The sequence below is a fragment of the Kogia breviceps genome, chromosome 16 (assembly GCF_026419965.1).
Source record: "Kogia breviceps isolate mKogBre1 chromosome 16, mKogBre1 haplotype 1, whole genome shotgun sequence".
Classification (NCBI taxonomy): domain Eukaryota; kingdom Metazoa; phylum Chordata; class Mammalia; order Artiodactyla; family Physeteridae; genus Kogia; species Kogia breviceps.
In genome coordinates, this window is record NC_081325.1 from 71033448 (window position 1) to 71053011 (window position 19564).

General features: G+C 44.3%; 2 protein-coding genes and 1 long non-coding RNA gene across 9 annotated transcripts in view; 2 read left to right on the forward strand and 1 right to left on the reverse strand.

Moving 5' to 3' along the window:
- Window positions 1–260: 260 nt before the first annotated feature.
- On the reverse strand, window positions 261–17525 carry POGLUT2 (protein O-glucosyltransferase 2). Of its 3 annotated transcripts, none has more exons than XM_067016979.1 (10): window positions 16492–17525; window positions 14874–15079; window positions 12940–13145; window positions 12685–12762; window positions 11466–11638; window positions 11107–11344; window positions 9278–9487; window positions 8450–8539; window positions 7160–7267; window positions 261–2926 (listed from the first exon to the last, which is right to left on the reverse strand). In XM_067016979.1, exons 1-10 carry the CDS (start codon window positions 16671–16673, stop codon window positions 2879–2881), a joined length of 1539 nt encoding a protein of 512 aa, XP_066873080.1. In that variant the 5' UTR covers window positions 16674–17525; the 3' UTR covers window positions 261–2878. The 3 variants fall into 3 exon arrangements, with proteins under 3 accessions (XP_066873080.1, XP_058897568.1, XP_058897567.1); XM_059041585.2 differs by lacking the exon at window positions 261–2926 and adding an exon at window positions 5296–5535; XM_059041584.2 differs by lacking the exon at window positions 261–2926 and having other exon boundaries at window positions 6805–7267.
- Window positions 2646–7703, forward strand: LOC136792847 (uncharacterized). The gene is made up of 4 exons (XR_010837342.1): window positions 2646–2839; window positions 4489–4732; window positions 7028–7144; window positions 7579–7703. It is a non-coding gene; the product is annotated as an uncharacterized lncRNA (long non-coding RNA).
- The window catches only part of BIVM (basic, immunoglobulin-like variable motif containing), a 36236-nt gene continuing 25787 nt past the window's right edge, over window positions 9116–19564 (forward strand). For 2 of the 5 annotated variants that reach the window (XM_067016980.1, XM_059042385.2), the window contains exon 1: window positions 17096–17522. The gene's annotated coding sequence lies outside the window, so the exon portion shown is untranslated. Of the gene's footprint in view, window positions 9183–11062; window positions 11792–11887; window positions 12058–15211; window positions 15271–17095; window positions 17523–17556; window positions 18596–19564 lie in introns of those variants that run through there. The other 3 variants (XM_067016981.1, XM_067016982.1, XM_059042383.2) reach the window with 3 other exon arrangements.

Consider the following 19564-nt stretch of genomic DNA (forward strand, 5'->3'; position numbering starts at 1 on the left):
CGCTGGGAGCGGGAGTTTTCCCGCCGCTGCCGGCGGGGACGCGGCGGGCGCTGACGTGCCGCCACCTGTCGCTGCCTCAGCCCGGACTGCGTCCGTTCAGGACACTTCCCCGTCCCAGCCACTCCATTCCAGCAGTTGCACGGGCCAAAAACCGCGGGGTCAGCTCTGATCGTTCTCTTTTTCGCACACCCCGCAGTCAGTCCAGCGACCCTGCTTGTTCGACTGGCAAATATGTACAGAATCCAACCACTTCTCAGCTAACACCAGATCCGCCCGAACCCCCCCACCGTCTTTGCCCGGATTATTGAAAGAGTCGGCCAAAGGGCCTCTCGTTCCCACGCCCGCCCGCTACCTTTCCGCTACTTATCGACGCAGTGGCCAGCTGGACCCCGTTGAAAGGTGCACCTTCACCTCAGCGCTTTTTGCAAAGGCTTCCCGTCTCGCCCGTAATCAGAGCTAAAGGCCTTTGCAGAGACCAAGGTTTCATATGATCGGTCGCTTCCCCTCTTACCCGTTTCCCACTCGTCTCGTTTCCCCGGCTCCTTCAGCTCTAGACGCCCGGGCCTCTTCACTCCCCTCACACCCAAACCCACCAGGCGAGGCCTCACGACAGGGTTTCTGTCCTGGTCTTCCCTCCTCTCGGAGAGATCTAGTGGCTACCGTTGCAACTCGTTGGGGTCTTCGCTCAACTTGCCATTTTCTTCTCAGTGAGGCCTTTTCTAAGCGCCTCACGCGCACCTTAGTCCTTCCACCAAAGACCTTCCCCGTATCATGCTTCCACCCCGGTCACCGAACAGACTGTGAAGTTGTCTCCTTCCCGGACCGAAGGCAGGTATTTTGTCTTTGTTATTTCGTCTTGAATCTCCCGCGTATGGAAGAATTCCTGGCAAATCAGTACGACTCGGATGAGTGCATCTCCCCCAAGCCCAGGGCAGTTAGGAACCGCCCTCTTTTCCGTCGCAGCTCCACTGAGCAGACACAATGCAGAAAACCACTGATGGTCATTTATCTCAAGCGTTTTCGCGCATTACAGAAGCTTAATGAACGTATCTCTACGTGTCTCCTCATTTTCTAGCTCAGATTTTTAAAGCCGGCTTTATCTGCGTGCCATAAAAGCCACTCACTTTAAGAGTGCCTTTCAGTGGCTTTCGGTTATAATCATTGGCAGCTATCACCGTAATCTAGGAACATTTACATCACCCCCAAAAGAACACTGTGCTCATTGCCTTCTATCCTTAAACCCAGATTACCACTAACCTACGTTCTGTCTGTAGATTTTCCTTCTCTGGGCATTTCCTGCAATATGTGGTCTTTTATGGGTAGCTTCTTTCACTCAGAATCGTGTTTTCAAGATTCATCTATACTGTAGCATGTAATAGTACTTTATTCCCTCTTATAACTCATTTCTTTTTATTGCTGAATAGTATTCAGTTTTATGGGTAAACCACATTTTGTTTATCCATTTGCCAGTCGATGGGCATTTGGATTCTTTCCGCTATTTGACTATTGTGCATAACACTGTTATAACACTCAGGGAGAGAGAAGGCAGCGTGACGACAGAAGCAATGAGAGATTTGAAGACACTAAGCTGCTGGCTGGGAAGATGCAGGAAGGGGCCACAAGACAAGAAATGTAAGAAATGCGCCCCTAGAAGCCAGAAAAAGGCATCCTGCCCTCAGCCTCAGGAGGGACCCAGCCCCATGAACACCTTGACATTATCCCAGAAACACTGATTTCAGACTCTAAAATCCAGAACTGTAAGAGGATAAATTTGTGTTGTTTTAAACCACTAAATTTGTGGTACTTTGTCACAGCAGCAATAGGAGAGCAATAGAAAACATTATTTGTGGACACCAAAACTTCAATTTCGGATGATTTCACATGTCATCGTCATCGTTATTATTTTCCTTTTGATTTTTTTCAACCATTTAAAAATGTTAAAATCATCCTTAGCTTGCAGGCTGTACAAAAACAAGTGGTGGGCCAGATTTAGCCAAATATTAGCACAATTAATCCGTCCATGGATTAAAAGAATAATACATAATTAGATGTTTAGAGTTTTTATAATGGAGTTTTTACAGTGTTTCAAAATTAGAGCACTATTAATGTAATTCATTATGAATTTAACAAAAATCAAAAGAACATTTAAATAGATGCCTAAAAACATGTAATAAGATTTTAATGCTCTTCCTTTTTAATAAGTTAGTAATTGGAAATTTCGTATTTTAATAGCGGTTGTTTATCATGAACTATAACAAACATTTTGCTTAACAGTGAAAAATCAGTAGCATCTTTGGCCACCCAGTCTAAAGTAGTCACCACCACCCAGCCCACTTTCTCTCTGTGATGACTGCTTTTATTTATCAGTCCTTAATTGTCCTGCTTATTTATTTATTTTTACTGGTTTATTTCATTCTTCTTTCAGAAGAGATAGTGACTGTTCCCTGTTGTATGCCCAGAACCTAATACAATGTCTGGCACGTATTAGATGCTTAATAAATGCTTGTTGAATAAAATCTGTTTGTGATGGTTACTTTTATGTGTGAACTTGTTTGGGCCAAGGGGCCCAGATACGTGGCCAGATATTACTCTGGATTTTCTGTGTGCTGTGGGATGAGATTAACGCTGAAATCAGTGCACTCTGAGTCAAGCAGGTTGCCCTCCATAATGTGTCGAAGGACTGAAGAGAACAAAAGACTGATGTCCCCGGTGTGAGAGGGGATTCTGACGGCAGACAGCCTTCCACTTTGAACTGCAACATCGGTCTTTCCTAGGGTTCCAGCCTGACGGCTTTCAGACTTGAACCGCAGATTGTGGACTTGTCAGCCTTCATAATCAGGCGTGAGCCAGCCCTTAAATTTCTCTGTATACACACAACCTAATGGTTTTTTCCTCTGGAAGACCCTGATGAATGCACCACTGAAGTCTGAAACAAGATAAGAATGTTTGTTATCACCACAATTATTCAACATTGTGCTAGAAGTCCCACTCAATGCGATAAGGCTGGAAAATAAGTAAAATTATAAATATGGTAAAGAATATACACTGTCATTATTTTCAGGTATGATTCTTTGAGAAAATCAAGTGAAGTTTACTAGTTTTGTATTTAGCAAATGCCAACTTAAAAAAAAATTATTTAATTTTGGCTGCATTGGGTCTTTGTTGCAGTGAGTGGGCTTCTCATTGTTGTGGCTTCTCTTGTTGCAGACCATGGGCTCTAGGCATGTGGGCTTCAGTAGTTGTGTCATACGGGCTCAGTAGTTGTGGCTCGCTGACTCAGTAGTTGTGGCTCGCTGGTTCTAGAGCACAGGGTCAGTAACTGTGGCGCATGGGCTTAGTTGCTCCATGGCATGTGGGATCTTCCCAGACCAGGGATCGAACCTGTGTCCCCTGAATTGGCAGGCGGATTCTCAACCACTGTGCCACCAGGGAAGCCCAGCAAATACCAACTTTTCTTGCTAATTCCAACAACTTATCTGTAGATTCATTTGGATTTTCTGTGTACCATAGCCTATCACCTGTTTTTCTTCTTTTTAATATTTATTTATTTATTTGTTTGCGCCGGGTCTTAGTTGTGGCAGGCGGGCTCCTTAGTTGCGGCATGCATGTGGAATCCAGTTCCCTGACCAGGGATCGAACCCAAACCCAGGCCCCCTTCATTGGGAGCATAGCGTCTTAACCACTGCACCACCAGGGAAGTCCCCTATCATCTGCTTTTAATGATAATTTTATTGTTTTTCAATCCTCAACTTTCTACTTCTTTTCTAGATTTACTGTGCTAGCTCAGACTTCCAGCATTAGGTGGAATGGAGTGTGTGATGGTGGGAATCCTTATGTTGTTCTTAGTTTCAAAAGGAATGTTTTTAGAAGATGTAGTGGGTAAATAGTGCCCCCCCAAAGATTTGTCCAAGTCCTAACCTGACTACTTTGAAATGTGACCTTACTTAGAAACAGGGTCTTTGCATATGTCACTAAAACTCCCAAGATGAAATCATCTTGGACTTAAGAGTGGGCCCTAAATCCAATGACAAGTGTCTTTATAAGAGACAGAAGAGTAGAAGATATGGAGACAGAGGGAAAGACCAAGTGATGACAGGCAAAGATTGGAGCGATGTGTACATAAGCCAGGGAACACCAAGAATCGCCAGCAGACTAGACTTTACAAGGAAATGCACAGATGGGCCAAGAAGGTTCAGGATTCTTTGTCAGTAGTTACATGAGTGTGTTCTTATAATTATTTTTAAGCTGGAGGTTTATGTTTTATATACTTTTGTATATATGAAACATTCCACAACTTAAAAAATGTATAACACATTATTTAACTGGAAGATGGGTAGAAGGGAAACAATTAGGAAAGGAATTTGTGGGCCATATGCTACTGTTCAGTGTTAGGATTTCAAGTTCCTTTTGAATTCTCTTAATCACATTTCAGGGTAAATTTCGTTCATTCATTCATTCATCCATTCAATACTTATTTCATCTTTGTAGTTGCAGGCACACTATGAAACGGAAGAAGAGCACGGTCTCTGTTATCAAGTTGCTTAACATCTGGTCAGGAAGAGAGACTGCAATTTCGATCATGACCCCATAGCAGGGAAAAGACAACGATACAAGTACACAGATGGAGGGATTCAGGCGAGTGATTTCCTGCAATGAGCACTGAAGGATATCTAAGCCAGAGGAAGAAGAGGGTCATGGCATTCCAGACCAAGGGGAAGCAAGTACAAGGAAGGTAAGGAACAAGGCACAGAAGGAACAGGGATTGATTTTGCTGGACTACAGGGTACATATTAGGAAGCTGTGAGAGATTTGATTAAAGGTACAGGCAGAGGCCAGATTAAGAAAAGCTTTGGAAGATGTATTAGTTAGAATTAGCTTTGGCTGTGAGGGACTGATTATCCAAAATAATAGTGTAAACAAGACAGAGGTTTAGGGACTCCCCTGGCAGTCCGGTGGTTAAGACCTCGCCTTCCAATGCAGGGGATGTGGGTTTGATCCCTGCTTGGGGGATCCCACCGGCCTCGCGGCCAGAAAACCAAAACATAAAAAAACCAGAAGCAATATTGTAACAAATTCAATAAAGACTTTAAAAATGGTCCACATCAAAAAAATCTTTTAAGAAAAAAAAAAGACAGAGGTTTATTGCTTTCTCATCACAGAAGCTACCACCTACCCACAACCCCGTGTTTGGGTAGGTGGTGGCTTCTGTGATGCTTCACCCTGAGTCCAGGACCCAGACACCCTCTCTTTTTAAGGCTCCAGGGTCCAAACACAGCTAACAATGAGCACAACACAGCCTTTTAAAATAAAAGTGCTTTTATTATAAAATTCTAAAAATGTGCTTTAAAGGTCAGTCATGGGAATACTGCATAAGAAGAAACACATCTTCATAATCCAGACAATCACAGAGCAGATTTTATATTGTCCATGGAATTAATATTTAAAAGACATTCTTCTTCTTTTCAGGTAAGAAGAGTCTTCAGAGCACCATTATTTGAAGGAAAGGTATTTTGTGTATCAGAGTTCATCTTTGGTCTGCAATTAAGAAACAAAATATTTAGAGCCATCAGGAAGTCTTCTATTATGAGTTAAGAAGGCTTACATTAGTCTATTAAATTATTTTCCCCTAAAGATTTAAGAAGGGGAAAAAAAAAAGCCAAGTTATTGCTAGAGGCTTTTAGGACAATTATTTGGAATCACCCAAGGGTAAAGTCACGTTGGTGAGGAACCTGAACATCTAAGGCTCTGTATTATGGTAAAAGGCTTGTGTTATGAATGGTATCAGTGAAAGGCTAGAGTAGACAATGGGCAAAAAAATAAACAAAGCTATCATTCTAGTCCCTAATTGCTATGAATTAGGGGAATCATTTAGCACCCTCAAAGTCACTTAGAGATAAAAATTTAAAAAGAGGAGTGGAGAAAGGAAGCTGCCTAACTTTCCTTTGGAGCCAACAGAAGCGTTCTGATATCAAATCACTAACTCCATGTGGGAGCACGTTTCGATTCTGGAAATTTCTGTTTTGTCTCTGGCTTTCACTGATTTAATGGCCTTGCAGCACTGAGAGGAATTAATGCTGATGTTGTACCACTTCTGAGAGCCAGTTAGTGGCAAATCAGTTCCCCCCCAAAACAAAACAGACAACCAAAACTGATTTGTAGCAGGTACTGTTGTCATGGTGTAAATACTTCCACCAGGTGGATTCCAAGCTACCAAAATTTAACCACTGTGAAAAATTCCTCAATATTTAACAATCCGTGAACTTGCATGAGGTGACTCCATCACACCGTCGGGGCTGGTAGTCATCTTATTCCTTTTAAACGCCCTTGAGAGGCAGACGTAATAATTCCCAAATCTGCACTCTCAACTTTGGTTCCAATGCCACAGTTCTGGGTTTGTCCATTCAGAGACATGATGCTGTTGCTTAAAACAATGTCAAGCCAGCATATTTCAAATATATATATATTATATATAATAAATTTATACACTATATATTCCTTCAAATGAAAAATACCTATAATCACTGCCCCCCCCCCCAAACCATCACACCGTCTTTACGCACAATTACGCACACAATTTGAAGGTGATACACTGGTTTTCTGTTCGCTAAACTCTTCTTTGGGCTCGGTTTTGTTAACTATAAAATGAAGGCATTTACTGGGTGATCTCTAAGGTCCTCTTCAGCCTGCCATATGTGCATCTGCCTTTTATAAACAAAATCAGTATGTAGTAGCATCAACCGAGATTGCTTTTAAATGAACACTCTGTTAACATGAATAATGATGGTTATACATTTTTCCATCTCTAAACTGGGAGGACGAACTCTGCAGAAACATCTCACAGGGAGATGAAGCTCTTAGATGATAGGTGTGAAAGCACTTTTCAAACTGTAAACATCTATTCAAATGCCACGTGATCTGAATTCTCATAGTAAAAATGGCTTCCCTCCACTTTGCTGAGGGCTCACTTCACTGCATCTTAGCGCTTGTCTTTTGCCTTGTTGGGATCTATTCTATCTGCCTCTGCTAGAATGAATTGCTTGGAGGCTCCAGGAGGAATTCAGGTAGCTGTTGCCTGACTGAACGAGGAAAGGAGTGAATGAAGAGTTGGATCCCTGTTAGTTCTTACTCTGACACTGGCTAGAAGGTGAGTTCTGGTTACCTTCTTCGTATGGCACGTGCAAGGAAAGAGGTCATCCTCGGTCTGTGGTTCTACCCTCTTCATGCCCTCCCGGATTCGGGGCTCACTCACTTGTAAACGGGCATATTCCTGTATAGGGAACAATACAAAAACATGTCTTATATATCACTTAACGTCTACTTACCAAATTAGATACGCCGGCGTTTGCTAGAACACAGTCCGCTTAACTCACGTGTCAAGTTGTGATATGCAAGGTCCTCCATAATCCCCTTAAAAGCCCAACAACAGAGCTCCTGAGAGGCGGGTGACCTTTGGGCACTGGCTGCCTGTTTCTAAGGGACCATTCCTTAGTCTACGCTTCATTGATATGACTCGTATGGTATTTTTTTTTTTACCTTCTGCCACGTAGTGAAAATAACTGTGCTCCCCATCTTCCCTAGACTGAGAATCTGAGGACAGACTATTTCTGCCTGACCCACCATGGCTGGTACAGCCTCAGTCGCATCTTCATTAATCATGTGCTTGCTCTGGGCTAAGCTCTGACCGAGGTGCTTAGGCTCGAAAAATGTAAGTTGAATGAATGAACTCTACCCTGTGGCTCTTTAGGAATTCAAATAGTACATCCCCCCAGCTCTTTCTTCAGTTTACATACTTCACCATCCCCTAGGAAAGGTTATAAAGGGGGAAGGGACCAGGAATGACCACCTTTGTTCTGCAGCAGAGCCTAAGACACGGGGCTCAATATCTGCAATTCTGCAATACTGAATTTAAAAAGTCTTAACTTAGATCTAGTACTATTATTAGCCAATTACTTATTTACTACTGCATTTTTTTTTTTTAAAAAAAGAACCTTTCAAATTGTCAGATACGCTCTGATTACAATGCCTAAATGGGTAGGTCCATAAAAACAATTTCCAAGAAAAGTCATGGCCCATATGGGGTCAGTACAACAGGTCCAAACGTACCTTGCAGTGTATAGAAAAAGAAATGGTAAGGCAGCAGCAATATTGTACAGAGAGGAAGTGTGAATCCACGCACAGTAACTCTGTAGGATCAGAAGCCAATTTTCTAACCACATACCACATGGTTCTAACATTAATACTTTTCTTTTAAGGTTGTAGCATTCTCCATTCGCTAATCTTTGGCTTTCTACTATTTTCATTATTATTTAATATTTATCCCTAATTTTTGCTTACAGAGGTATACATATATCTCCTCAATGAATATACTATTAGAGATTGTTAAGTGAAATATTACTTGCTACTAACATGACCAATTACAAGTATGTCTATTTTCTTAGAAAATACTGACCTGGAAAAGTTTAAAATAATAACAGAATATGTCATCACCCATGAGATTATTTCTTGCAAATTCTTGTCCTGTTTTTGCTATCTTCTTTGCCTGTGGGAACAAGAATAATATCCTTTAATGAAACATATTTTTCCCCATACAGACATATGCTAACTGATCTTCAGAGTACATTTTAGTGGGACAATAGTGGAAAAAATATCTTTGGGGTCTTGTGCGGTTAAAGGGAACATTTAACAGAGTATGTTTGTTCAAATCAAAGGGATGATTTTAAGACTCGAAAGTTTGAGAAGTCACATTGGGCCTTCTAGAATTGACCTCTCTTGGAGAGAAAAGGCATACAATAATTGAACTAACAATGACTTTGCAAAGTAAATGTAAGATGAAGCTTAATGCACTGCCTTAACAATTTTCAGCAGACAATTAGTTTGATGCTTCTTTCATGCAATCCCTCATTTTAATCCATAGCACAGTTAGTTGTTCCTCCTGCCAGGCTGGCCATCTTCATTTTCATATTGCTAGGGGAGGTGAGGCAGTGCTTGGGACTCAAATCAAAATGACTAAAAGAGAGAGCATAATCAAGGCCAAGGTTTAGCTTTTTGTGTCATGTGCCAAGGTTTAGCTTTTTGTGTTATCTTTTTGGTTTATCTTTTGGACAGCTAATCCAAGCCACTATGCCTGTGTTTACCCTGAAGGGATCTGTGCTATCCACGTGGAGGTGGCTTCCCATTTACAGGTAAGGGTCTACATCTAAGCATCCCGAATGCTTTCCAGGCACAAGACATTGAAAATGAACCCATGATAAGTGGGGTACAAAGAGACTGACCTTACCTCTTCATCGTGGTCTTTTGCCCATTTAAGTTTTTCTAGGAGATCGCTCAGGTTGCTTTTAACTGGAATGTAGTGCTTCCAGGGCTGCAGTTCATTATAAAAGTGTTCATAGTAGATGGAGTCCTGCTTCAGCACCACACTGTCACCTACTAGCAGATACGGTAGGCGATAGGCTGCAACAGTGCCATCGACGTTTATCTGATACTTATGCTGCAAACAGCAGTAAAGTAGAAGAACCTCCATTAAATTTCCTTTCTCCCACTCTTCTTCATTCTCCTTCTCTTTCCACACATCAAACCTCAGATACAAACTGGCCAGATTTTGCCCTTGGCCTCCACCACTTAGTAAGCGCCATTACATATAACATGCTGACCTAGACCTAAGGGCACATTTCGATGTTCTCCCAAGTTTCGAAAAGGGTCCACAAGGCTAATGGTGGGGCAGCCAATAAAATTATAAAACTGTTGTCCTAAGGCTACAACCTAAGGAAAGATAGATTTATCGTGACTCTGTAATCCGTTTACTACTTTCTTGATGGCACGTGAGCACCTCACGATGGCACATTCTATGCCGTGTTACCTTTTAACATCAGGTGGCCACATGCAAGTTTTTTTTTTTTTTTTTTTTTTTTTTTTTTTTTTTTTTTTTTTTTTGCGGTACACGGGCCTCTCACTGTTGTGGCCTCTCCCGTGGCGGAGCACAGGCTCCGGACGCGCAGGCTCAGCGGCCATGGCTCACGGGCCCGGCCGCTCCGCCGCATGTGGGATCCTCCCGGACCGGGGCTCGAACCCGCGTCCCCCGCATCGGCAGGCAGACTCTCAACCGCTGCACCACCAGGGAAGCCCCACATGCAAGTTTTAATGAAATTAACAAGCTCTGGGGCAAGAACATCCATGAATCAAAATATGTATAGCACTGTGGTAGTCAACAGTCTTGAGCTGTAGCAAATTCAACAGGTAGCAAGAAAGCAAAGGTCTGACAAAACACCCTCTGAGGAGGGATGGCTGGTATCAGATTTGATTTGGTATCAAATCTCCCATTTCTTTCCAAAATTTCTGTGATATGCATGTGGAAGAAACACAGACAATTCAACTTATGGCCTTCTTTAGGTCTTCCTCGTACCAGGTAACCCATCGAAAGAAAATCAGGCCATTTACAGCACAGACAGCTGATCACTGGCCTTCCCACCTGCAGGAGACAGCTGACTACTTTTTGGCCCACTTTTCCCTTCACCACATGGGGCTTCAAAACCCCTCAGTGGTCTAGAGATCAGGGCAGTATCCCACTGCTTGAAAAAGGGGAGTTGTCAGAGAAAGCACTCATACTGGGGAAACAGGAACAATCCACATTCTAGACACAGGAAGTGTGTGGCACCCCCCGAGCTCCTGGGCAGAACGTTTGAATGGATTCCGAGTCATTTCCCTACCAGAAGGCCCGATAAGAGACACCTGGGTTATATTTCTTCTTTAGTCTATTATGATGCTATGGCTCTGGGGAGAAATATTTGTAAAATTACTTACATGTATTTATTAATAAAAAAGGATCTGAAGCCGAAATATGCTTTTCTTGAGGGTCAGTTGGGGGAAAAAATTATAGCTCTACCCAGGTCCTAAGCTCCTGTGCTGCATATTTAATATCAGGTCTAGGTACTGAGTACAACCCAAGTTGCCCCTCTAGGAACTGGTTAGTCCCCGGGGGCTCCATTCCTTACTGTTCCTAAAATGTTGTGCTCACCTCTCTCACCCCTGTAATTTAGAGGCCTCGATTTTCCGCCCCCAAATGCAGGTATTTGGAAAAACACAAAGGATTGGCCACAGATGATGTCATACCTTGAAGAAATCAAAAAATGAAATGTGTTTCACAATGGGACCATACAGGCTTTCATCGTGTTTAAAGAAGAAAAAGTTGGTAAAAGCAGCGTCTATGAGTTCCGGGTGTTTTCTGCTGAGTTTAACCAACTCAAGTCTCTCTTTTCGGCTGTCTCGCCCTCTCCAGACAGCTGTGGAGTTTTTGCTTTCCCAGGGAGGACCCGTGTTGGCTTGCACAGACATCATATCCAGACTGACTCTGGAAGACAGGGAGTGCAACAGATTTTTCTCCCAAACCATCACATTGCAAGGGTTGTTGGGAAAGGACTCACCAAGGAGAGAAAACCAAGGCTTGGGGTCGCCTGGGACCCGTCTCTCACCGGCCCATGGTTTCGAGGACAGAGTCAGTCAGGTCGTAGGTAGGCATCACTATATCCTTGGAATCTGTGGAGCCACACCAGGAAAAGATCGGATGGATGTTTGCATCGGATTTCTTTTTTTCCAAAGGCCAGTCTCCCAAATTAACAAAAAACTCCACATCGGGCATCTTCACCTAGGAAAAGAAAGCCAAGATGGTTAAAATGATGGTATAGTTTTTCATATCAGCCATTTCATTATCATTGTCAAAACTCCACTAAAACCCTGCTAAATGACAGTACACCCAGGGACAGGATTCAGCATATGGCAATTCTCCTTTAGGCTCAAAGTAGGTTTAGTACCAAAATAATTTTACTGTAAAGTATCTTCTTTTCTTAAAAATATTTATTTATTTATTTATTATTTTGGCTGCACTGGGTCTTAGTTGCGGCACGCAGGATCTTCATTGCGGCACGTGGGATCGTCATTGCGGCACGCGGGATCTTTTAGTTGTGGCATGCATGCGGGATCTAGTTCCCCAACCAGGGATCAAACCCAGTCCGCCTGCACTGGGAGCGTGGAGTCTTACCCACTGGACCACCAGGGAAGTCCCAGGTATTTTCACCTATAATATACTGTTTGGGGTTGAGTGTATCCCCCCAAAAGATATGCCGAAGTCCTAAACCCCAGTATCTCAGAATGACCTTATTTGGAAACAGGGCTGCTGCAGATGTATTTAGTTAAGGTGAGATCCTTCTGGAGTGGGGTGGACCCTTAATCCAATGTGACTGGTGTCCTTGTGAGAAGAGATGAAGATGTCAAAATACACAAGGAAAACACCATGTGACAACAGAGTGGAGGGATGCATCTGCAAACCAGGAACACCAAGGATTGCCAGGCACCCCCAGAAACTAGGAAGAGGCCAAGAAAGGATCCCCCCCCCATAGGTTTTAGAGGAAGCACTGCCTTGCTGACACCTTGATTTCGGACTTCTAGCCTCCAGAATTGTGAGAGAACAAATTGCTGTTGTTTTTAGCCACCCAGTTTACAGTACTTTGTTACAGCATCCCTAGGAGACTAATACAGGTATATTACCTGACATAAAACTTCAGAATAGTATATAGTACTTAAGGGTCCAGAATAGAACAACCCTGGTGTTGTTATTATTTTTATTTTGAAAAATTATAATGTAAAACCTTGGCTCAAATTGTTTATTATACATCTGAGAAAAGAAATACTTACTTTTCTAGTCAAAGAAAGTAGTATGGCATCCATGAAAATTCTAAAACCTACATGTTCACCATGAGTCTTGATATAAACCTGGAAGAGAAATGAATGCTTACTCTCTTAGTCTAAAAGTACCCGCTGACTTCACTGAGATCAATCTTATCACAATGATCTACAGAATTATTTTTAATAAAACTATGCAGCTGGTTGTAGCCAAATGGTCAAAATAAAAAATCACTAAGGCAAGCAAACCTCAGTCATGAATTGTACCTTGTTATCCTTCAAGGTATAATGACACAAGCTCTGTCTTTGTCCAAATCTTTTTGGTATTTCTGTTGCAATCTTTTCTGGATCAATCGTAGGGAAATGTGCCAGATCTCTCTGAATTTGAGTAATGGTTTCTGGGCAGTTCATCTCCCATAGCCAGGCTGCACTGTCTTCCAAAGGACAGTCACAATTCTCATGGTAAACTGGCCCTAATTACACACAAGGAACAAAGTATACAGTAATAATTTCACTCAGCATTTGAAACATGTAACAAATATTCGTAATATGACTTTACAAGTTTTGCCTAGTTAGATGGGGAGGGCAATTTGATGGAAAACATACTTTAAAAAGGAAAACATTTTTATTACCCTGCTGTATCTCAAGTTAAGTCTGTTCTGACCGCTCTTCACAGAAAGGTGTTATTATATTTTCACAGTCAGGCCCACTTGGCACGAGTTTAAAAGAAAGCCAACGGTGCTACTTTTTGCTCTAAGTGGCTACCATAGTCCATTACTCTTTCTTTTTGGCGGTGCATCCTGTAGGATCTTAGTTCCCTGACCAGGGATCAAACCCATGCCTCCTGCAGAGTCTTAACCATTGGACCACCAGGGAAGTTCCCATAGTCCATTACTCTTTTTTTTCTTTAAATTAATTTTTATTGGAGTATCATTGCTTTACAATGTTGTGTTAGCTTCTGCTGTGGGGCAAAGCATTACTCTTTATGTTTTGTGTACTTAAGAATAACCAGACATTGGTAAAAGGATATCAGAGGAGTATACCTATTTTAATGAAAGACAAAATTATAAGAAATTTATATTTCAATGGTCTATTATACAAACTAGTTCTTAAAGTGTCTAAGGTACTTTTCTCAATGGATAAATCATCAAAAGTAACAATACAAATGGGCATTCCCTGGCGGTTCAGTGGTTAGGACTCCACGCTTCCACTGCCAGGGCCTGGGTTCAATCCCTGGTGAGGGAACTAAGATACTGGAAGCCTGAGGTGAGGCAAAAACAAAAAAGCAAACCAAAAAACCCAATACAAATAAATAAAACACCCCTACTATGTTTAGTATAATATTTTTTTAAAAGAAAATATAAAGAAGCAAAGTAATCCTCAAAACACCCATTTCATTAATATTATAATGAATTAATTACATGTTTATAGAAATAATACTAACATAATATAGAATCTGAATTGAGATTTTACTGTCATTTATTTCTATGATTCTCAGATTGTCACCTGACCCAGGCAGTAGTAGACAATGGGACATCTTTTTAAGGTTAGCAGGTTATATGGTACTATGTGGTCCTGGTGGAGTATGGGGAAGAAACGGAGGCAGTTTCTAGAAAAACGTTTGCCTTTCGTGGAGCAGGGGGACAAGGAAGATTCGTGTGTCTGTATACACCCTGCTTCTCTAATATTTTAGGGTACTGTCTCTGCTGAGAGGGAATGATATGGCTCTAGGTAAGAAAGTTGTACTCTCATCCTGTATGAGAAAACAGAATTTCTCTGGAAAATAGCACTGAAACAAAACAAAAAAAAAACACAGTCAATTCCCCCTCTCTCCCATCAAGTCCTGTTTCTTCCTGAAGTGACCAACCAAATTTCAATAACACTCATCAGTTACTAAGTCATATATCTCTAATTAAGAAAGCGCCATCGATGATATGCATAGCTTGATTGTTCTTGCTAATGTTGTGCCTTTAGGGCGCAAATTCTCTATTAATATGTTCCTTCCTCTTTAGCAAATTGTAATTTCCATTTGAATCATGCATTTTTTTCTTTTACTAGGACTCTCAATTTAGCTTTCAAGTAGGAAATGTCTATTTTTTTCTTTTAGTGAAAAAAATACCACGCTAACTTGTTTTTGTTAATCAAGTGACATGTATTATTGTGTTCAAATACTGCTGCGTTAAAATTATGTTCCAAACTACCTTTTAAAATATATGGAGACTTGGCCACATGTTGACCTTGGAATTTGACTTCTATCTTCAGATTTGTGTAGCTCGCATACATTCTGTATCTTACTATGAAGGAGCCATCCTTTCGGTCTAAAATCTGGACGCCCACTCTAGTGAATTGCTCATCTGGGGCTGAGATTTTAATCTGGAATACTTTTTCACCCGGAGAAGATGTGAATCTGGGATGGGAAGAACAATGAGATATAAAGATTATTTTAAGAAACAACGGTGCAAAGATTATGTTCTCTAGTCTGTGAACCTTCCTATTCTCCCCCTAACATATGCTTGTTTCTTTTTCCTTATGCTTTTAGTACCAGAATGAATAGGATGGATCATAGAGGAAAAACAGAAGAGGAGTACAATGGCCAAGGTAACATAAAAGTTTTATTAGAAAATTGCAAGGAGATACGTTGACTACTAACTTATGTAAACATAGAACATACTTATGCATTTCATATATAAAAATAGTCTTATCAACCTACTATTTATTTCATGCCCATCTGGAAATTTGTGATTAAATGGTGCCTCTAAAGAAAATGATTTTCTGAAAAATCTCTCTCAAAGATTTTTTTAAAAAAATCAGTATTGGGCTTCCCTGGTGGCGCAGTGGTTTAGAATCCGCCTGCGGATGCAGGGGACACGGGTTCGTGCCCTGGCCCGGGAAGATCCCACATGCCGCGGAGCAGCTGGGCCCGTGAGCCATGGCCGCTGAGCCTGCGCGTCCGGAGCCTGTGCCCCACAACGGGAGAGGCCACAACAGTGAGAGGCCCGTGTACCGCAAAAAATATATATATATTAAAAAAATCAGTATTATAAATCATGCTCAGCCACGGGCAAAAGTAGGTAGTATATCACCCAAGTGACGTTGTACAAAAGTTTTTTTTGGAGTGAGTGCTCTGGCTGTTATGATTAAGATGGTATTTAGTTTCCCCAATCGTACTATTTATAGACAGGTGACAAAATTTATAACTCTCCTTTTCTTTGCTTTGGGAAACTTCTTAGTCCCAAGATTTTCTGCCTACAAAATACACAAAGTCAGCATCCACCAATTAAAAAAAAGACAATCATTTCAGAAGTAAGTGAGTTCTACAAATAAGTTTTAAGTATACTTTTAACCGTTGAATTCAGTGGAATTCAAGAAAGTTGTAACAAACATAGGAGATTCATATTTTGATACGTTCCCCCTCAACTCTAAAGTTTCAAATAGTGCTTTATTTTTCTTTTGAGTTTCAAAACCTGCTTACCTGCAGAGGTCCACCTGAAAACAGAGAAAGGTGCAACCAACCAGTTTCTAACAACTGGGTTTAAATTCCTTATAACAGTTTATGCAAAAATAATTAGAAAGAGTACTTTCAGCAAAGTACAGGAGTTTGTTCCCCAGTCATGGGGAAATCCCTATCAAAAAAGCCAGGAGAAGAGCTAATTCGAAATTATTTGTAAAGCTACAGAGAAAAACTGATTGGATGGGGGGAACGTCCTGGATTTTAAACTGCTGTGGAGAAACTATTTCTTGGGCGGATAAAACTTAAGCGGAAAACCAGTAAGTTTTAACTGCATTCCAAAATAGTCAGGGAGCCATTGCTCGACTTACTTATTTCCTGATGTGTCCACCGCCTGGATGTAGAAATAGCGCGCGGGAAGGACCACAGCTGCTTTGAGCCCGGGTCCCCATATTTCGCTCTTCTCTGGGCTCAGTCGCCTCTCTCCGCCGGTCTCGGCCAGTGCTGGAACTGTCCCCAGAAAGAAGCAGTAAAGCAGCAAAGTGCTAAACATTTACAAGATGGACTCAAAATGATCCACAGATAAATGAAGTGGAAGAGGTGGACGGAACCAGCCGCGGCTCCGGCAGGGGCACGTCGGCCGATCGCAGCAGCAGACGCGGCTCCAAGTGGGGTCCTTTGCTGTGCTGGGCAGGCGCGTGGGTCTCCCCGGAAAGGTCACAACCGGGGCGCTGGCTTGTCCAGCTGAAAGGTGCCAGTAGTTCTGCTGAAATGCGCAAGGACCACGCCGCTCCTCTTCCTCAGGATAATGACAAACTTGCGTTGCTTCTGTAACTGGAGCATCATTGAGGGCGAACGCGTTTCAGGTTCCAGCCCAAGGTGCACGGCGAGGGGATTGGCCCGCGCGTCCGCCCCGACTGAGTAAGGCCTCCTCCCAGTGGATGGCGCAGTGGACACGCGTCCCAGCGCCAGGGCTTCCTGGGACGTGTAGTTCGAGACAGGACTAGCGGAAATCCCGCCAGGTTTTACCATCTCTCACTTGTTTATTTACTTTGCCGTCACCGCTTTCAGGGGACAAATAAATAGTAGCTGCCCAGTAGAGGGGCACGTGGGCCTGGAGGCACAGCTAAGATTTTTTTAAAAAATTGTCACTCTGTCCCCCGCACGTGCAGAGGGCAGGTATAAAACACGATGAAAAGAAGGTGTTGTCAATGATATCTGACGATCGGTCGCCCGGCACAGCTGTCAGGGCGCTGTCCCCGCGCGCTCCGATGGGACGAGAGACGCCAGCCCCAGGGTAACCGGAGGCGCGTCGCGGGCCGAGAGCTGGAAGCTGTGATCCGGGACCGGTGCCGGGCTCTGCCGCGGCCGCAGCGACCCGACCCCACCGGACAGGCCAGAGGTACATCGGGCTGTGGGCAGGGGCCGAGGTGGCCGCCGGCGACCTTGCGCTGTGCCCTCCGCCGGGCACTGGAGCGCCGCGGGCCAGGCCTGCCGCCGCCCACCTGCTCTCTGCGTCGCCAACGCAGCCTGCGCGCCGGGGGGCCCTGGCCTCTCCGGTGGCCGGTGGCCATCCGAGTGGACGCTAATGCGTGGGGAGCCGTCCTCCGGGGAGGAAGTGGGGTGAAGAGCTGGGCCGCAGGGTGGAGGGAAGGGTCCGGGAGAGAAAGGACGAGTCCTCTCGGGAACAAAGCCCGATTTGGAGGGGCCGCGGGGATACCGGTGGCTCCCTCCCGGCGGCAGTCTCCACGCCACGCTCGGCAGGGCCCGGGACCGGAACGCGCGGCGGCCGTCCCCTTGGCCCTGCACGCCTGCCCGGGACCAGCGCGGTCGCAGGAGGGGTCACGGTCAGCTCCGAAATCGTACCGGGAGCCTCCTCCTTCCCTTCCCCCCTTCTCTCGACCTTTTCAGCTGCCCCCCCCCCCCCAACTCTGATGGGCCGGTGGAACCGCCACCCAAAGCGGGCCTGGGCGGGGGTTTTCTTTACTGTTTCCTTTTCGGCAATTGTCATTAGTAATGCTATCAACTCGTGCATTCAAAAGCTCGAATCGGGGGCTCCCTCTTCTCCCGGGAGCAGTGATCTGCCCGCGTCCCATTCCCCCCCGGGCGGGTAGGAGGCGGAGACCCCGCCGGCCTCTGCCCGCTCCCAGTCGCCGAGAACTCCGGCTTCCCGCCGGGCGGAGGGCGGGAGGAGGGGCCCGGAGGCCTCGCTGCCGGGACCAGGGACGCGCGGCCCTCGAAGGCGCCGGGACCGCGGAGCGGCGCGGGCAGGGGGCGCAGCCGCGCTCCTTCCTCTCCGCCCGCGCCGCCTCCGCACACAGCGGCTCCGCGCGGCGGGGACGGGCCTGCGCGATTGTCGCCTCCATCCTGGGGGCCTACAGGCGCCGCGAGCTTCGCAGAGAAGGGCGGAGGGCCCTCCGCTCGCCTGCCCGGGAGCCTGGGCTCGACGCTGGCCGGAGTGCGGGAGGACCCCAGGTATCCTTCGGAGGCCGGCGCCCCTGCCTGGGAAGGGGCTCAGGTCTGACCGCGGAAGGGGCGTGGGGAAGGGTCTGGAGTGGAAGGACCGAGATCAGACCTGCTGAGGCTTAGTGCGTCTGGCTCTCGGAAGAATATTCCATCCTTAGAAAGTCCTTACCTGCCCCTGAGTCTCAGCGGCCTTCCGTGCAGAATACAGATCATAATAGTTGTCATACGTGGAAGGCTTTACTGAAGAGACTTTTTAAGATGTTTAGTTCTCTAAGCAAACTTGATGCTTAAAAATAAGGATTTAAGAATCCAACCAGAAAAGAGAGTGTAACCCAGGCCATGAACATTGGATTTACAAATGTTTAGTTTACAGAGCAGTTCCTTCCAGGGACTTAAAAATCATTACTCCAGCGGTGCATTTAAAGCTGGACATTTTATAAAATTTCTTTTGCACCGAGTTAAACAGTACTTCTGTTGCTTGTGAAATGATTTTATGAATAAATCATTAAGTCATTGAGCTTAGGTCCTGCAATCACTTTTATTAGTAAATCTTCATACAGCGTGACCTCGTTTACTGGATTAGGGAACCTCAGTTCTCACAGATGAGAACCAGGAAGGAGAAAAAGAGTGCCCTTGGCTAGAACTCCAGCTCTTGATTGCTAAGGCCACTCCTGGTGGCTCCTGAATCTAGGCTCCTACTCCCCGGCTTACACTAATACCCAGCATGGTGCAGGGACTTAAAAATATCTGTTGATGAGACTTCTACAAATTGCCCTGGGGATACAGTAGGCAGGAAAACCAGACTTGCAGGAGACAGACATTCATCATGTAAACACACTAACACACAATGTAGAATTGCACCCTGGTAAGACCTGTGAACGAGGTACTGAGTCTCTACAGGGTGACCCGGCTTGGCTGGAGGAGCAAAGAAGTCATTTCCCCAGAAAGTGACATTTGAGCTGACATCTGAAGGATAAT